This window comes from Enhydra lutris, unplaced genomic scaffold (genome assembly GCF_002288905.1).
Source record: "Enhydra lutris kenyoni isolate GAN:26980312 unplaced genomic scaffold, ASM228890v2 scaffoldscaffold13, whole genome shotgun sequence".
In the NCBI taxonomy this organism is placed as follows: Eukaryota; Metazoa; Chordata; class Mammalia; order Carnivora; family Mustelidae; genus Enhydra; species Enhydra lutris.
Genome location: NW_019154097.1, coordinates 45,766,799 through 45,783,972, shown reverse-complemented (window position 1 = coordinate 45,783,972; position 17,174 = coordinate 45,766,799). Strand labels below are relative to the sequence as shown.

The 17,174-nt window shown below is 42.2% G+C and overlaps 1 protein-coding gene across 10 annotated transcripts in view; it reads left to right on the top strand.

The window, feature by feature from the left end:
* LOC111145631 (general transcription factor IIi) overlaps nucleotides 1–17,174 on the top strand; it is a 107,127-nt gene that overhangs the window by 57,364 nt on the left and 32,589 nt on the right. For 6 of the 10 annotated variants that reach the window (XM_022500675.1, XM_022500673.1, XM_022500672.1 and 3 more), the window contains 5 exons: nucleotides 1,889–1,945; nucleotides 3,804–3,866; nucleotides 11,586–11,696; nucleotides 12,947–13,012; nucleotides 16,084–16,267. In XM_022500675.1, the coding sequence (XP_022356383.1) occupies nucleotides 1,889–1,945; nucleotides 3,804–3,866; nucleotides 11,586–11,696; nucleotides 12,947–13,012; nucleotides 16,084–16,267 (481 nt within the window). The remainder of the gene's footprint in view (nucleotides 1–1,888; nucleotides 1,946–3,803; nucleotides 3,867–11,585; nucleotides 11,697–12,946; nucleotides 13,013–16,083; nucleotides 16,268–17,174) is intronic. The other 4 variants (XM_022500678.1, XM_022500677.1, XM_022500676.1 and 1 more) reach the window with 1 other exon arrangement.

Here is a 17,174-nt window from a genome sequence, read left to right as displayed (position 1 = left end):
CCTTTTTTTTAAACATAAATGAACTTCACAAGCAACAATTTTTCAAAACCAATTTTCCCTTTTGTGAATCTAGTAATGAATCTCGAAATGGGTACATGACACACTTTCATATTTAAGGTAAAGTACACATTTATACCTTATATCAGAATAGCCAGAAATACGGTGTTTATTGTATAGCTAGTACTGTAAATTTTGATAAGGTCATGTTGATATTTAGTTTTTAGAAAGATCTGTGAAATAACCATTTTGTAAATAAATCGCTACGTTTATTTAATTGAATCCTTTTCTGGGAATTATTGGATGGTGTGCCCTAACTTGAGGATGGTAGGCTGTGTGTGATGGCTTTTACTTCTGTCTATTCTGGCTGTGGTCGAGTAGGATTTTTTTTTTTTTTTTTTTTTTTTTTTTAGTTTACTTTGACTGTAAATGCAATTGCTTATTTCAGATTTAAAAAAAGAACAGAAAGGACACAATCCTTGTTGACACGCACTCTTTGTGATATCAGGGTGGAACAGTCTCCTGACTTGACCCACCCTTTCCTGTGAAGCACTGTTCTCTGCCTCATTATCCGCATTCCTTTGACCTCACATCTTTTGTTTTCTTTGACTTTACAGTCAAAAGTCAAGAAGCTCCATGAATTCAGATGTTAATGTTAAAGGTGTTGGGGGGGGGGGTGTCACTATGTGTTGAGAAAGCATAGTTTAAAAGTTAATTGAAGAATAAACCGTGGCTCTAGATTTATAGATTTACCTAGCATTTTGAGCTCAGGTGAGTCTTTATAATATGGAGTACGTGGAAGAGAACCCCAAGATAATTATGGCTTCATAAAGCTAGACATTCAGAAACCCAAAGTATTTGACTTTAGTGTGGCTTTTTAAAAGGTACTAGGTATTGAATGGGAGTTTTTGAAACCGTAATTGATGCTCTTTAAAAAATTAAGATAAAATACACTTAAAATCTATTCACACCTTTAGTACATTCTGAGTTCACATACCCAGGGGATGGCCAGGCAGATTGGATTTTGCTTCCCCTGTGACTTACTCTTACTCCCAGGGAATATATTCATTGATCCACGAAGGCAGTGGTTTTCAGCTTTTTCCATGTTTGCAGCTCAGACATTAAGGACAGAGGATGAATATTCTGGGGCAGTTTGGGCAATTAATCCTAAGTGGCTCTCTGTTGTAGGTTCCTTCTTTCCTATTTATGAGTAAGCTTCTGCTCTGGTAGGATGAGCCTGTTTACCTTGTGACTGCCTAACCTGATACATTGCTTTATGTTCCAGTTTTTAGAAGCAGGCAGATTATATTACCTGAATTAAAATGCTTTTGAGACTAAAGGTAGTATCTTAAATTTTAACTTACGAGTTTCCTTTTAGTACAACTTTGATTAAATAATGGGGATTGAGTTTCCATAGCTTCCACCATTGTAAAAATGGAAAGCAGGAAACATTTCACAGCAAAACCTGAACTTGTTTGTGTAGACTTTAGTAGAGTCTGTGAGCAAAGACAGCATTTACTCTGATTGTGTTTCTGTGTGTGCGTCATTGGCAGATGAGCATGGCACCTCGAACCATAATTGTTCTGTGTCTCAAATTCCAACATCGATCAGTAATTCTATTGTATAGTTACAGTAAATACTATTAAATCCCCAAACCTACTTAGGTTTACTTTATCTATTTACATTTTAAAATAATTTTTTGTGCTTTCAAATAGAAGTGTTACATATCTTTTCTGAATTAGATCACATTGTTGGAATTAACTGCGAAAGAATTAATCAGTTTGTATATGTCGTATGGTTAAGTGTTAAATGATTTGCACTGTTGCCTAGTTTCTCTTCTTTCAATGTAAGTTTTTACTGGTTTAGTATATGTGGTTTATTTTCTCTTTAGGAAGCCATCATTCTTCAGAAGGCAATGAAGGAACAGAAATGGAAGTACCAGCAGAAGGTTAGATATAAAGGGTTTTTTAATTTGCAGTATCTGTATTATGTTTGTTCTCTATTAAATATTACCCTTAAAACACCTTATTTGGAACCAGAAAGGTGATTGTTACAGTATGCCTTTTTAGCCAGCAGGTTTATTTTTTTAGTCCTAAGGTGTTATATACATATTTTACTCTACTGAGTAATAAAACATGTGGGGACGGAAATGGAAGTGGTCGGTCAGACTCTCCTGACGCAGAGTACCGCCTTTTATCCTGATCGTCTTGTGCCGTGTTAAGGATCCCTTGAGAAAGAATGGCTTCAGGATCGCAGACCTAAAAATAGGATTGGCCTCTGTTCATACTTCATTCTCAAACATATTATTTAATGGTACCATTTTTTAGAATAGAGTAATATTTCCGTATAAGATAAATAAAGGAGGGGTTTTCTTTCTGCTTATTTTCATCCCCACGACTACCCTGCATGGACCTCATTGTCTGTTTCCCAGCCAATCCTCCTCTGATTGTGGCATTGAGGAAATATTTAATTGTGGTGTGGCTCTTGAAATTCTCTCAATCCTGAGTGAAACTGTTACCTTGCCGAATAGCTTCCTTTTTCTCAGCAGTTTATGTAGCTCCAAGATGACTGGCATAAGGTACCTGACTCTTGTTTTAGAATTATGATTTCTCTCATAAACTGGTCATGTTGTGCCTTTTTTTCCCCTCTGGAATAAAACAGGAGTCTATACGATAAATTTTTATTCCTTATATGTGCTTTTTATTTAACTTTTTAAAATAAATAATTTGATTTCTACCCTCTTTTGAGGAGAGAGAGGTCTTAAGGACCCTGGAATGTTGACTAAGCTTTCCAAATTCAGTTTACATTTCTTTTTGAGATCTTTTTACAGAAAATTCTGTGGATGAAATTTTTTTTTTTTTTTTTTATGTCTTACTGTGTACAGGTAATCAGATGTTTCCTCCATAACATCTGTAACAACATCTCTGTTTTAGGTAGGCGGTCCGCGTGCAACAGGGAGCTACCTGTGTGCAGGCCACGCCGGGCCCAGGCAGTCCTCAGGCAGTCTGTGTTGCTCCGTAGTCCACAATGCTGTCATCAGATACTAGGATTTGAAATACTTGATGTTTGAGATTTTTATGGTCACAGTGCATTATGAACAGAGTTGAGTCGAACCTGGGTTCTGGTCTTTATTCCTTTACTAACAAGTGAACATGATCTTTGGCAAATCAATGAATCTCTCAACCTTTGCAAAATGAAAAGAGAGTCGATGAGAATACTCTCTAGCTGAGCTTTCCAGCACTAACATTCTGATGTACATTTGTTTGTGTAGTAACACAGATAGAAATAAAATCTCTGAGTCCCACATTAAGTTCGGGGATAGAATCCTGTGTGCCTCCGTCCCGGTCATTGTCTTGATATGAAGGTCCCCGAAGCGAAGCGTGGATTGTGGTTTTATTTAATGATGTAAACCACTCCTAGGATTTCTGAAAAGAGAGGGGAAATAGTAAACAAGAGAGAAAAGCCTTTGTGTCTGTCCTAGCATTTTTTAGTTACAGCAGGGGAAGAATAGTGACAGCATTATAATCTCCTTCTTCTAAAATCCGAGGGTTTTGAGTTCATTAATGCTTAGTGCCAGTAATTTGGTATTCTCAGATATGTGCCCCCCGTTTTTCCTTTTTGTTTTCTCTCATCCCTGTTTGCAATGATAAGGGTTAGATACTGTAACCTAACAACTGTGAGCTGAATTCAAATGCCAGTAAAAATTTTCTTGTAGGCTGCTTTTGGAGTAACAAATCAGTGAAATGTTGGAACATACAGCAAGTGCTTTATAATGAATGTCATTTTAGAATTTTATTTTTTTCAAGATTCTACTCAGCATGTCCCTTCAGAAACAAGTGAGGACCCCGAAGTTGAGGTGACTATTGAAGGTTAGTTACCTAAAAGCCTTGATTCCACAAGTGTACTTCCGGTCCGAAAAGCCCTTGTCACACTCCCATCGCTAAGTCTGCATCTCGTTCATTCTCAGCGGGAACCTGGGGAAAGACCCGAAGCTTATACGTGTCTCTGTGACCGACGCAGCGCAGGTCCGGGCCGTGGGGGTTCGAGACAGCAGCGCGGGCCGTGAGCACGAGCCGCGGCCCGCGGGTGGACAGAGCTGTCCTTCCCCATCACCGGGAACTGAAAATAAATGCGAGCTTAGGAGCAGTGGAGATGCACGCGAGACCAGATGTTAGAACCTGTGGTTGGGTCGTGGTGGAGGACAGCTCGCTGCTGCCTCATGATGGGGAAGGGCAGGTGGCGTGGTTAGCTCGTCGTCCTTTGCGCTCGCCCCTAGGAAACTATGAGAGGCTCGTGCGGACTCTGGCTTTCCAAACCACTCTCGAAGCAGTTGTGACGAATAGATTCTGAAGTAGTATCTTTAGCTAAAGTGGCTTCGAACCCAGTTTCATGTTCCAAGGTTCTGCAGGAATGCCCATGAGCCAGGAGCGCGTATAACGCCAGCGGATATAGGGTTATCAGCAGGATCGCTCCCCACGTTAGGAAGCTGAGTGTGTGCTGCTGCCTTTCCATTTCAGTCACTGTCTCACGCGGCTCCTCTGAGCTCCCCCACCCAGCACTTCTCTCCTGAGGTAAAACACTGAAGCACTACAGTAAATTTCACTGCTTGAAGTTTCATTTACCCCCCCTCCCCGCCCTGTTGTAAGGTCCCTAAACTCAGGGCTGGATGTCTGTTCGTTGTCTATACACGTAAAAGTAATTTTATATATAGTAAATACACACGTATATATATGTGTGTATATATACATGTATATAGTTGTGCAAAATTAGACGTTTTCAGCATCCAAAATTATGATAGGCATTTAAAATGCACAAATATCCCATTTCCAGAGGTTCCCCCCCCACCCCGCCCCAAATAACCACACACCTGGGTACTTGAGTTTTGTGGGGAGGGTTGTGTTTTTGTTTTGTTTTGTTTTGTTTTTGTTTTTTTTCCTGCAGCCTCACGTTTCTTAATTTTATCTCTCTCTCCTTAATAACGTGTCTCCTTTGTCATTTAGTTATTTATCATGTTTGGCTATTTCATACTACTTGAAATGTTTGTCTTCATTGCTTCTGAAATAGAATTTGATGATTCTCATGAAAATTTATTTCATACTTCGTGTGTTAGTATCTCAGTATCACTTACATAGTTCTTGTATCGTTAATATAATTTTACTAACCTAAAAGCAATTTTAAATTGTTTGTAGTCAGCATTAAATGCTCAAATTTAATTGGTTTTTAGTTACAAACCTCAGGTATCAGAGAAGGAAGTCTTAAGAGCATGTAAATATTATACACACTCAGAACTTTGTCCTTTCTGTAGAGATAGGAAAAATAGATGATTATTAAAATAATTAGAATAGAACTTTTTTAAAAAGATCTTTTATTTATTTATTTGACAGAGATAGAGATCACATATAGGCAGAGAGGCCAGCAGAGAGAGAGGGGGAAGCAGGCTTCCCGCCAAGCAGAGAGCCCGACGCGGGGCTTGATCCCAGGAACCCGAGATCATGACCTGAGCCGAAGGCAGAGGCTTAACCCACTGAGCCACCCAGGTGCCCAAATAGAACTTTTTATTGAGAGAGCAGGAGAGCAGGGGTTGGGGAGGGACCAGAGGGAGAGGGAGAAAGAGTCTTAAGCAGGTTCCCCGTGCAGCACGAGCCCGATGTGGGACGCAGTCTCACGACCTGAGGCGGATCCAAGAGGGGCGCTAAACCCACTCCGCCACCCAGGCATCCCTAGAAGAAAACTTTTCTTTTTCTTTTTTTTTTTTTAAGATTTTATTTATTTATTTGACAGAGATCACAAGTAGTCAGAGAGGCAGGCAGAGAGAGAGAAGGAAGCAGGCTCCCTGCCGAGCAGAGATCCTGATGCAGGGCTCCATCCCAGGACCCTGGGATCATGACCTGAGCCGAAGGCAGAGGCTTTAACCCACTGAGCCACCCAGGTGCCCCGAAGAAAACTTTTCAATAAGACTGGTAACCTGGTGGATTTTTGAATGCTTAAAGCAGATGCAAGCTGTTAAAATTTCTTTAAAAATAAATACTTGCTTTTATAGCACAGCACCTTTAAAGATAATCATGAAAGAAATGGATCATGAGCCTAAAGTGTGTCAGTCTTTTTGGTTTTGACATTGCGGAGGAGAGCGGTGAGTGCTGTTTCCTTGAATCTTAAGACCGTGCCAGAAGTTTACTTTACCCAGCTGAATTTATCAGCAAGTAGGAGAATGTCTTCTGCTCAGAAGAGCGGTGAAATGCCAGGCTCGTTGGAAGGAGGGTCAGCTGTGAGCATCACAAGGAAGGTCAAATGAGAACCAACATGCACGTCTGTTGGACAAGTGTATGTTGTAATTTTCTCTGGAAAGATGATTGCAAAATGGTGGGAGCTAGTTAAATATCGATAGTGAGAAAAATAAAATGCGGTATTTCCTCATAATAGAAAAAAGTACACAGGCATTGAAATAGGGTTTTTTGTTCACTTTGGTTTTAAATAAGTGGCCTGAAAAAAAGAAATATTGAGATTTCTAGATTGAAGAATCCCTGCCTTTCATGAACAAAGCAGGTTTAAAAGGAGTAGTGTATCTAGCTAATGATGTTAATTTTGTTTAGGAAAATGCTGTGCTTAAAAGAAGATAGGGACGCCTGGGTGCTCCGTTGGATGAGCCATCTGCCTGTGGCTCAGGTAGCGGTCCCAGGGTCCTGGGATCGAGTCCCATGGTGGGCTCCCCAGCGGGGAGCCTGCTTCTCTCTCTCTCCCTCTGCTGCTCCCCTTGCTTGTGCTTTCTCTCTCTCTCACACAAATAAATAAAATCTTCAAAGAAAAAAAAGATAAATGAAGATAATCTAACTTGCTTGGGATGACTTTTAATTTCTCCCTGTCTTTCTGGGTCTCCCAAATAGTTTTATAGAAAAGGAAAAAAAAAAAAAAAGAACTTGTCATCAAATAAGTTTGTTAGTGTTTCGCACAGCACTTTTCCATCGATCTCTGTGTTTGGAATCGTGGAGATGCAAAGAGGCTCGTTTAGCATTGATGCAGACACATCATCCAGGATCATAGTCCTTTAGGCAGCTGGGGGCGTGCTTGGAGTTGTGCTGTCCCGTTCGTGGGGATTCACTTGTCCCTGAAGTCAGTGGTACACATTCCCCCCTTGTGTGACTTAGGTTTGGGAGTCCCCTCTGGAATAAGGGGACCACGCCTGCCTGAATTTAGTAAACACCGTGCCTGCATTTGGGGGTAAAATCAGACAGCCGCCCGGTCTTTGATGCATGCAGAGAGAACCTTCCATCAGAATTGTTGGCGCTGTCACGGGCTGGTTATCCAGCCAGAAGAGGTTCCCTGATCGTGACTTTTTTAGGACCTCGGTCCCCCAACCTGAGCCATTCGCACATGCCCGTTGTGCTGGGGCCTGACCTCCTGTCTGTTTCTTCACCTCGGTTTTTCTTTACGTTGATAGTGAAGAGATTAATCATTTAGAACTTAATCCCTCATCTTTTTAAGTAAAACTATGTTTGAAGTAGATTTTCTCTCTCCTTTCCGTGGAAACATGTAAATACTTCAACATGGGGGTGCGGTTCTGCACATAGTTGGCACGTGGACGGGCAGCGGAGGACACTGTCATCCTCTGTTGGAATCCTTTTCCGTGACTTTCATGCATAGGAGCCTCGTACATGTCCGGCTGCTGATTGTGCTCAAGGACTGCGGTTTGCAAGTACCCGTTCAGTCACTGCGAGTACCCAGCTGTGTGTATGTGCCTTGGGCCCGTGCGAGGTAGTGAGCGTTCAGACGCGAACAAAATAGGCAGGTCTGCTGGAGGGTTTTGATCAAGGGGAGCACCAGGTTCTGTCCTTCCCTGTGAGGAAACAGGGCTGTTTTCTGAAAGACCGAGAGCAGACCAGGAGAGGAGCGAGACCACCAGCGCAGAAGGCTGCTGCTGCGTTGGGCTCCCCGGGGCGGAAAGCTGGGGGTTCTAGAACCAGGTGGAGGCCGTGGAGATGAAGGTGGTGAAGTCTGGGTATGTTCTGAAAAGAGAGTCAGTCAGTAGGCTTTGCTGTCCGTCATTGTTTAGTTATTTTGCTTGGCTTAGAAATGTTACCGGCCTGTTCGCAGGCTCTGGATGATTGAGTACGTTCATATTTGAGATTTTTGTGTTTTGAATATTATAGCTGCTGAAGAGTCACGTAATGAACTTCCAACTGTTCGTGTAGAAATTAGAGTTTTAGAGGAGTTGGGACCTGGATCCGTGGATGAAAATTACTGTCCATTAATTTGACATGTGGAGGGTAATTCTGTGTACTTTTCAAAAGGGGTAGTATCTAGTTTATTTTGATTTTTAAATGATAGGTGTCAGATTGTATGATGAAAATACTACTATTGGATTGTGTTGCAAATAAAAGTACCAGAAAATTTGTTGCATATTTTGTTAATGCATTCAGCATTCAGGATGCCATAATACATTTTAGCTCTGAAGCCTGTGGTGTCCTGTAGGTATATTTGTAAATATGTTGCAAAAAGGAGAACGGGCTTTTGAAAGTACGGATTTTAAATAGGGACAGTAGCTGCCTTTTTTCAAGGTGTGATAGGAGCTTTGGTTAGTCCTGGTAGTGTAATGCTTATTGTTCCCACGTAACAGCTTCCCCACATTAAAATATTTTGAAATTTATCTTAAAAGCTTTTAGCCTTGATGATGTAAACATTTTTAGTTTGGGCTTGAATTTGAAGCTTCCTGAAATGTGTGTCTTTTAACACAACAGTGGTTGCTTCTAGTGTGGAAATGTCCTGACCATTAGGATGGCCGGTCGGTCTGTCCGACCTGACTGGCGGAAGACGCAAATGCTTAGAGCTTTGTTTGATATTTTTGCTACAGAGCGGAAAGTAATTTTGGCCCCTTGGGGCAAGGTTTTCGAGGTCAAGAATAACATTTCCTCATACTTTCACGAAAGAAATTGGGGTTTTTAGCAGCAAAGAGTGGAAGAGGCTATGGAAGGTCATAGCTGTTGCTGTGGTTTCATTCCATGTTTCACAGGATTTAAAACACCCAAAGATTGATGAGTAAATATATGAAGTGGGTTAGTCTTTTACTCGAATGTGTGGTGTGCTATTTTATTATCACAAATAATGAAATTCATCTCTTGGTTCACATGTATAGATTAAACTTACTTGTCGCTGGAGAGAAATGGGGAACCACTTTTTAATAATACCCAGTCTGCTCCATAGCTTGTCTTGTTTGCACACACTCTCCTAGGTTTGTTTTTGTTCTTTTCTTTCTGTTTATGGTTAGTGAGGTTACTTTTGTAAAGTATATTTATCCCACTAAATCCTTTACCTTGTAAAATAAAGCCGGACTCGTCGAAGCCAACTTGACACTGGAGACAGGCTCTCATGCCCTTTCCCCGGGCCCGGGTTTTCGAGTGTATAGTTGAGGTCAGTCTAATAGAATTGTGGGGATTCTTCGTTACTACCCTTCGGCTCTCTTGTCTTCTTAATTTTATGCTCTTTTGGTTTTCGTTTTATGTAATTTCAGTTAACAGCTTAAACGATGACCTATAGAAATAGGCTACATTAGCCCACAGGGAGAGTACTTCTGTTTTCAACGTCATTGCTTAATGTTTGCAAAGAAATTTTAACATTAAGCATTTTAAAAGGCTTTGACGCAGGGCCCCCGGCTGGCTGGGCCGCTACAGCGTGCTCCTCTTGATCTCGGGGTCATGAGTTCCAGCCGGTTCCAGTTGGGGGTGGAGATTAGTTGAAGTAGAACAGAATGGTTTGACCCTGTTCGTAGGTGAAGCGAGTGTCTTTCATTATGCAAACTAGCGTAAACGTGCTTGTAGGCTTCTAAAATCTGCAATTGGAGAAAGACATTTTGGGTTTTTTTCCAGTACATTTTCAGAATGGAAGGGCAAGTGTATTCATGATATCGTGTATGTTTTCGCAACTGTGTCTTTTTAGGTTGAATTTAATTACTTGATAATCTCTTATAGTGTTTGGACCATTTTTGTAACCATTTGGCCACTAATGCTTGTCGTAATTTAATAAGCCCAGAAGACATGGTTAACTTGTATTTTACTAGTAGTTTCTAATTTTAAGATCTTTTAGGATAGATTTCTTTTTTTCTGGGTTTGAGGAAGGGTTTGTGCAGTGACAGTCAACACATGAAAGCTGGAGTGTTGTAAGTTGGTCCTATGATACCATTTCCCAGGATCCACTAAATGTGGCATCATGGTCTTTCCCAGCTCATAAATGGGTCCTAATGTAACTTAATCCAGTATTGGTGGCATTGGTGACTTTTTCTCCTGTTGGTTAGAATAACGAGCAGATGATTTCAGGCTGCTAGAGTATCTGTTGGCATTAGGGGAAGAACCCAAAGTCATGAGCCACGTTGACAGCGTCTGATCATCTCTGATATCTGAGAGAATGGCAGACAGGTGTTTCAGGCTTTGGTCTGATTTTCCCTCGATTGACATACGAAGCGCACAGAAGTCATGTATGGTTGTTCCAGGCAATGTCACATATTTGGGTGGATTTGAATTTCTTGTTATCTCTTGGAGAGTACCGTGCTAGTTCAGTCCTAAGAGTTACACTGAGTCTGATTTCAGCTGCACTGTCGAGCAGGGTGACAAGGTCAAGTCACATAGCGTTCGTGGAGCCGGTTTCTTGAGCTGTTCAGAGGACAGTGAAGGTTATTTCAAGGAGTAACCTGTAGTATTTGAATGGCATTTTTGGTGATTCCTTAACACAGTGATTATTTTTTTTCTATCCCCACATTGAGTTTCAAGTAGAGATTTCTTAAAGGGATATTTTTAGTAAATTATGGACGATGTTTGAGCAGCAAAGTTAGGATTGTGCCATGTGACATTTTTGGGGTTCTAGAAAAAGATGATCTTGATTGCTTTTCTTATTTTATCCAGATGTCCTTAATTCTGGCCTTAGATGAAGTTTCCTAGCAGGGTTGAGCTGCAGGACATATCCGTGAAAACGGTAGCATGAACTCACACTAGAGACGTCTGAAATCTGTGTTCTGTACTTCAGTATCTGCTTGCTCATTTCTCCTGGGTTTTGTGTTGACTCTAGCATTATCTGTTTCACAATGTAGCCCTGTTCCATTAATTCTGTAAGTTTTGTGTTTGTTAAAAGTGGTCGACATCCAGTTACCCCCCTCCCTTGTTTATGCATGCTTAGATTTTGTATGAGCTGAAATGTTTCTCTGTTCGAGCTGTATTTCCTTCCCCTTTTTGTATATATTTGTATAATTTTAGGTATCTGTCTCTCTTAAAACCTTTTTCTTGAAAGACTTGAAAGAAACTGTAGTCTTAGGACCCGAGAGGGGTTGGGGGAGAAGGGAAATTTAGGAGGATGTAACTCAAACAAACCAAAGAAGAGGATGTCAGGCAGAAGAAAATGAGGGCTGTCAGCTGAGCACGTTCCCCCAGGAGTAGGAGAACTGCAGGTGTCCCTGGGAAGGAGTGGGCCAGAAATGACCGCAGAGAAGTGCCCACTGCGGCCGCCAGCGGGCGTAAAGGCCCCCGTCCTTTGAATGTTGAGAATCGAACAGACAGTAGCCGGAGCTCACTCAGACTGTTCCTCCAGTGATGACAATTCTCTTTTTCAAGATGATGATTATTCTCCACCTACCAAGAGACCAAAGAGCAGCGAGCCCCCCCAGCCGCCCGTCGCGGAGCCTGCCAATGCCGGGAAGCGGAAAGTGCGGGAGTTCAACTTCGGTAGGTTCCGCCGCAGGGACACACCCCGTTCCTTTCTTGCCTTCCAGACATTGTCTGTTTCCCCTAAGACTTAGAGCCGCTCGCTCACCTCTGAGTGTGTCTGTGTGTCTGTGTGTGTCTGGGGGCGAGACAGGGGAGGTGCTTTAAAACTGTTACTGCCTCAGATTCATTCTGATGGGAGGAGGACCAGGGCAGGTTGAAGGGCGCCCATGGACGCTCTCGAAGCGGAGGGTGCGCTGCCCGGAGCACCAGCCGGCCTGTCTTCCGATGTTAAGTGCAGTGAATAGACTTCAAACCAGTGTTTTGATGACTCCGTAATTAAGTCGTTTTTCTTAGCTTTAAAACCTTCCTAATTTAAGATCTGTTTTACGCTTTGATTTTTCTTGTTCTGTGTACCTGCCAGCAGTTACTCTAACCCGAGCCCCAGTGGATGGTGTATCTTTTTGAACGGACGAAATAGAACGTCAGTGGGGCAGATGATGTGCAATCCATATTTCGAATAGGTAGAACATGTAACGTCTACACTTTCTAAATAGCTTTTTGGTATTTTAATTTGTCATAGTCGTAAATATTGGACATACGTTGGATTTTTTATAGATAGTAGTACGTTTACATGTATTTCTATTCCTCCGCACTCAACGATCTATAAATACTGATTTCCACAACTTGGGTTTTAGACGGTTTCCTGAATGACCTTGGACGACACCTCTTTTTGCCTCCATTTTATACTGTTCAGTTAGACTAGTCTTTTCTGACCTTAGACATTCTCAGGCTAAAAAAGAAGGTACTCAGTGTTCTGAAAATAAACTTTATTTTTCTCAAAATTTTTTACTTAATGAGGTAATCTATACCTCCATGAGGGGCTTGAACTCACAACCCCAAGATCAAGAGTTGGACATTCTTCTGACTGAGCCACCAGAGGTGTACCTCGAAAATAAACTTTAAAAACACCTCTTATAATCTCTCATTGGACCAATTTTGAGCAGCACAATTCTTAAGAAATGCTTAAGAAAACAGTGAATTTACATAGGTGGATCTGGATTATTAAAGAAATTAGGATGTGAGACTTTTGCTCTTGGCTGGGGTCATGAGTTCAAGGCTCATCTTGGGCGTAGAGATGACTTCATATAAGAACAATTAGGATGTATTATGTAGAAAATAAACCACTAGACGTTGGGTTACTGTAATAGAACAGTGCCCCCAAACAGGGGTTTAGTGTTCAGATGTAACTGGAACTCTCAATTTTTCAGAGAAGTGGAATGCTCGAATTACTGATCTACGGAAACAAGTGGAAGAGTTGTTTGAAAGAAAATACGGTAGGTCTAAACTCAGAAATTCTTGCAATCGTTTGTCGATAAGTCTTTCAACAATGGGGTTACTTTTTATCCAGTGTAAGAAAGTTCACTCTCTCAGTGAAGTTACCAGTCCCTGAGAAGCTCGTGGAGGGCGCCTGTTTAGGTATTAGAAACCTTGTTGCTTAGATTACTGTGAAGCTTCGGCAAAGTTTTCTTCTCTGGTTACCAGTTAGCATTTCTTTTAACCCTTCACCATGCTCGTCTGGGAGTTTTATTACATGTGTTTTGCGAAGTCCCAGATCTTGGCGATCGAATTGAAGATGAGCTTTTTCATAAAGTCTTTTTTTCATCTGCTTGGTTGAGTCCAGTATTCATATCGTGTCCTTATCTTCTGGACCACTGATCGAACTTAATTCTTGTCTCCTTTTATTATTCTGTCCTACATCTGCCTTTAGATAGTGATCAAAAAAACAAGCACCATGTTACTACCAGTTGGTATATATTACCTAAAGTAGGTAACACCTAAAAATAGCAACCTTCTTTGAACTGTGTTCTTATTTGGAGGATTCTTTTTTTTTTTTTTTTTTTTTTTTTAAGATTTTATTTATTTAGGGCGCCTGGGTGGCTCAGTGGCTTAAAGCCTCTGCCTTCAGCTCAGGTCATGATCTCAGGGTCCTGGGATCGAGTCCCACGTCAGGCTCTCTGCTCAGCGGGGAGCCTGCTTCCCCCTCTCTCTCTCTCTGCCTGCCTCTCTGCCTACTTGTGACCTTTCTCTGTGTGTCAGATAAATAAGTAAAACCTTTAAAAATTTATTTATTTATTTATTTGACAGACACAGCAAGAAAGGGAACACAAGCAGAGGGAGTGAGAGAGGGAGCCAGATGCGGGGCTCGATCCCAGGACCCTGGGACCATGCCCCGAGCTGAAGGCAGACGCCTAATGACTGAGCCACCCAGGCACCCCATTATTTGGAGGATTCCTAACTTTGCAGTGGACTAACAGTCTAGAAAATGGGCTGATTATACTGAATTTTCACTTGAAAATTGTTTTTTTGGAGTGCTCTCCCACTCACGGGGTTTCTGTGGGTGAAGTTCTTAAATGATAGACAACACTGGCATTATTTACTCAGCTTGAAGAGGCGGCTCCTGTACCATTTTTCAGGGATGACACTCGACCCCTCTGTGAAGATTCGGAAGGAGAGTAAACTCAGTAACAAATTCAGTAACTTCTCCTTAAGGCTCTCCTAGTGGCCTTCCCTCTCTAGTAGCCGTAGCGTTTTCCCTGTGATCTTACTTGGTCCATTTTAAAGCATAAACTTCCAGAACTTGTTCTATGATCGGCACTGTTCCCCGCTGGTACGGCTACAGGCCCTGGGGCCAGAATGCGGGGCCCTTTCTCTTCATCCTCTCTGAGGCTGTTTTCGGGAGATTTGGTAAGTTAGACGGTGTAGTGTCTGTAATAGGTGGCCCGTAAGTGCATGGTGCTTGTTGTTTATACTTTATTATATAATTACTGTAGTAGTGTTTAGAGTAAAAGTAATTTACTCTTAGAACAATTTTACAAATCTCAGTGCTTCTCATGAAAACAAAAATTATGTTTTTGCTTTTGTCGTGATGGTGGTTTATCGCATTATTTTGCATATAAGAAAACTGTTTTCCGACTGTTTTGAGAGTATAAGAACAATACTCACATTTCACAAATGGAAACAATTTTAATGGTGATAGCCTTAGGGGAAGATGTTTTCTTTGTGATGTGACTAGGATTTTCAGCAGCGGCGTGCCAACAGAGGATGTTAAGGCAGCCGGTATTAATGTGCACCGTGGTCCCATGAAACGTCAGTACCCGCACTCCTGTTTAGCAAACAGACTTTAACATAAAGTACTAGTGAGAAGGGGCGGCTGTTCTGATGGAGGGCGATTCCTGTGGGAGAAGGAGGGAGCAAGGGGAGGGCGCCGGAGTCTGTCCTGCTTTGGGGCTAAAAGGGGCCATGGCCAGGTCAGTAGCTCATCTGCTGTCCTTGTGGCACACCCGCTGGAAGGCTGCTTCCTCGGCGGGGCTGTGTTCATGAAGGAGAGGTCTGGAAGGATTGTGGTAGGTACCTGCCCTGCGGTGCTCGAACATCTGCTGTCATTGACTCCGCCTCAGAAGGTTTAACTGCGGAATTTTGATGGTGTCTGCAAATGTGCCTCTGTTGGGGACGAACTTAGCCTATGCTTTTTTTTTTTTAAACCTTTAAAACTGCAGTGTCCCAGCCATCCTGTCACTTCAGCTCTAAGAAGTCCACCTTTCAGAAGGGGCTGCTGAAGGGGTCTGGCTGACTCAGGCAGGAGAACCTCTTGCTCTTGCTCTTGCTCTTGCTCTTGCTCTTGCTCTCGGGGTCGTGGGTTCAGGCCCCACATCAGCTTTAAGGCTTACTTGAAAACAATGCAAAATCGGGAGTTGGGTGAAGGGAGAGAACCATCTTGACATCAGTTCCATTAGCACACTGCAGACATGGCGTGTAGTGCCCAGAGAGTCACATGGTGCCCTGTTGTTTAGAGAATCTGACCCTTTGTAAGTTGTTTGATAACATCGCTAAGGTCTTCTCATTATACTGGAATCTGGAGACTCCCCATGCTTTTGACCTTTTGCAGCTACTGCATTATTTTACCTTTGGACAAATAAATTGTAGCAGAATCTTTACAATTCAGGAAAATCTTCTGCTTCTGTTAATTTCATTTAAAAAATCCCTTTTTACACCAATGTTTATCATTGAAAAACACGACTTGTCTTCCTGTCTAGCTGATGTGAACCGGTATGTTTTTCTGGATCGTATGTTCCTTAGATTTCAGCAGGACGTCTAGCTGCATCTGCATTACCCCCAGATAATGCATTATTTGATTGCAGATTCGGTTGGAGTACCTGTATCATTGGTGTTCTTTTTCTTTTAGTTCCCCTCTGTTGCTCTTCTTATGATTCAGTTAAAGTAAACAGAAGCAAAAATAGTCATAAAAGTTACAGAGCAGTACGTATTGAATTACGCTGTTGTACAGACTGTGTGGTTAATCCCTGTCTCAATTAATAATTTTTCCTTTCTCTTTTTATCCTTAAAGCTCAAGCTATAAAAGCCAAAGGTCCTGTGACGATCCCATACCCTCTTTTCCAGTCGCACGTTGAAGATCTTTATGTAGAAGGACTTCCGGAAGGAATTCCTTTTAGAAGGCCATCTACTTACGGAATTCCTCGCCTTGAGAGGATATTACTGGCCAAGGAAAGGATTCGTTTTGTGATAAAGAAGTAAGGCGCTTTTTGGACTCTTGTCTTTGTTCTCATTTAGTGCATTTTTTTATACTGTTGTCAAATGTTCTTTAACCTCCAGGGCTGTATTTTAATTAAATTTGAGTTATATATTATTTTATTCACCACATTTTAATGTGTTTCTGTGGACAGGATTTTCTTAGTCATGTCCAGACTTGGCTTCTGGAACATGAGGATTTGCCCATGTGTGATTGACGTATAGCTGTCAGTCTTGTTCTCCAGTTCTCTGCTGAGTCTCCTGAAGAAAGGAATAGAGGATCAATGTATCAGTAAAATATTTTTAAAAAGCAGTGCAGTACCAATCGGTACCAATAAACAGTGTCTTGTTTTTAGGTCTGCTTTTTTTCTTTTTTTAAAGATGTATTTATTTATTTGAGAGAGAGAGAGAGAGAGATTGGATCTCAAGCAGACTCTGCGCTGAGCAGGGAGCCTGACCTGGGGCTCAAGTCTCACGACCCTGAGGTCATGACCTGAGCCAAAACCAAGAGTCAGACCCTCAACAGCCTGAGCCACCCCAGCGCCCCAGATAGAGACTTTCCGACATGGAAAGGGTGGGGAGCAGTTAGGATCTGCGGCCGGAAGGGACAAAAGCCCTCATGAGTGGACTTCACGCAGTAGAATGCTTCCCTCACGAGGAGGTCAGAGGTGGGACGGTTAAAACTGGTGTGTGGGGCTCTCCTTCTCTTCTCCAGATTCTTCTTCCTTGTGCTCCTGGTTTCCTTAGACCAGTAGCGTGCTGGATGCCGTCATTACAGGCTCCACAGCCAGGCTGGGTGTACAGGAGGGACCGCAGCGACCTTTGGTCTCCTGGGAGGTGGCCTTACCCTTCTCTGGTTAGAATTCTGTCGCGTGCTCATGCCTCAGCCGGGTACAGGCTTGAGAAAGA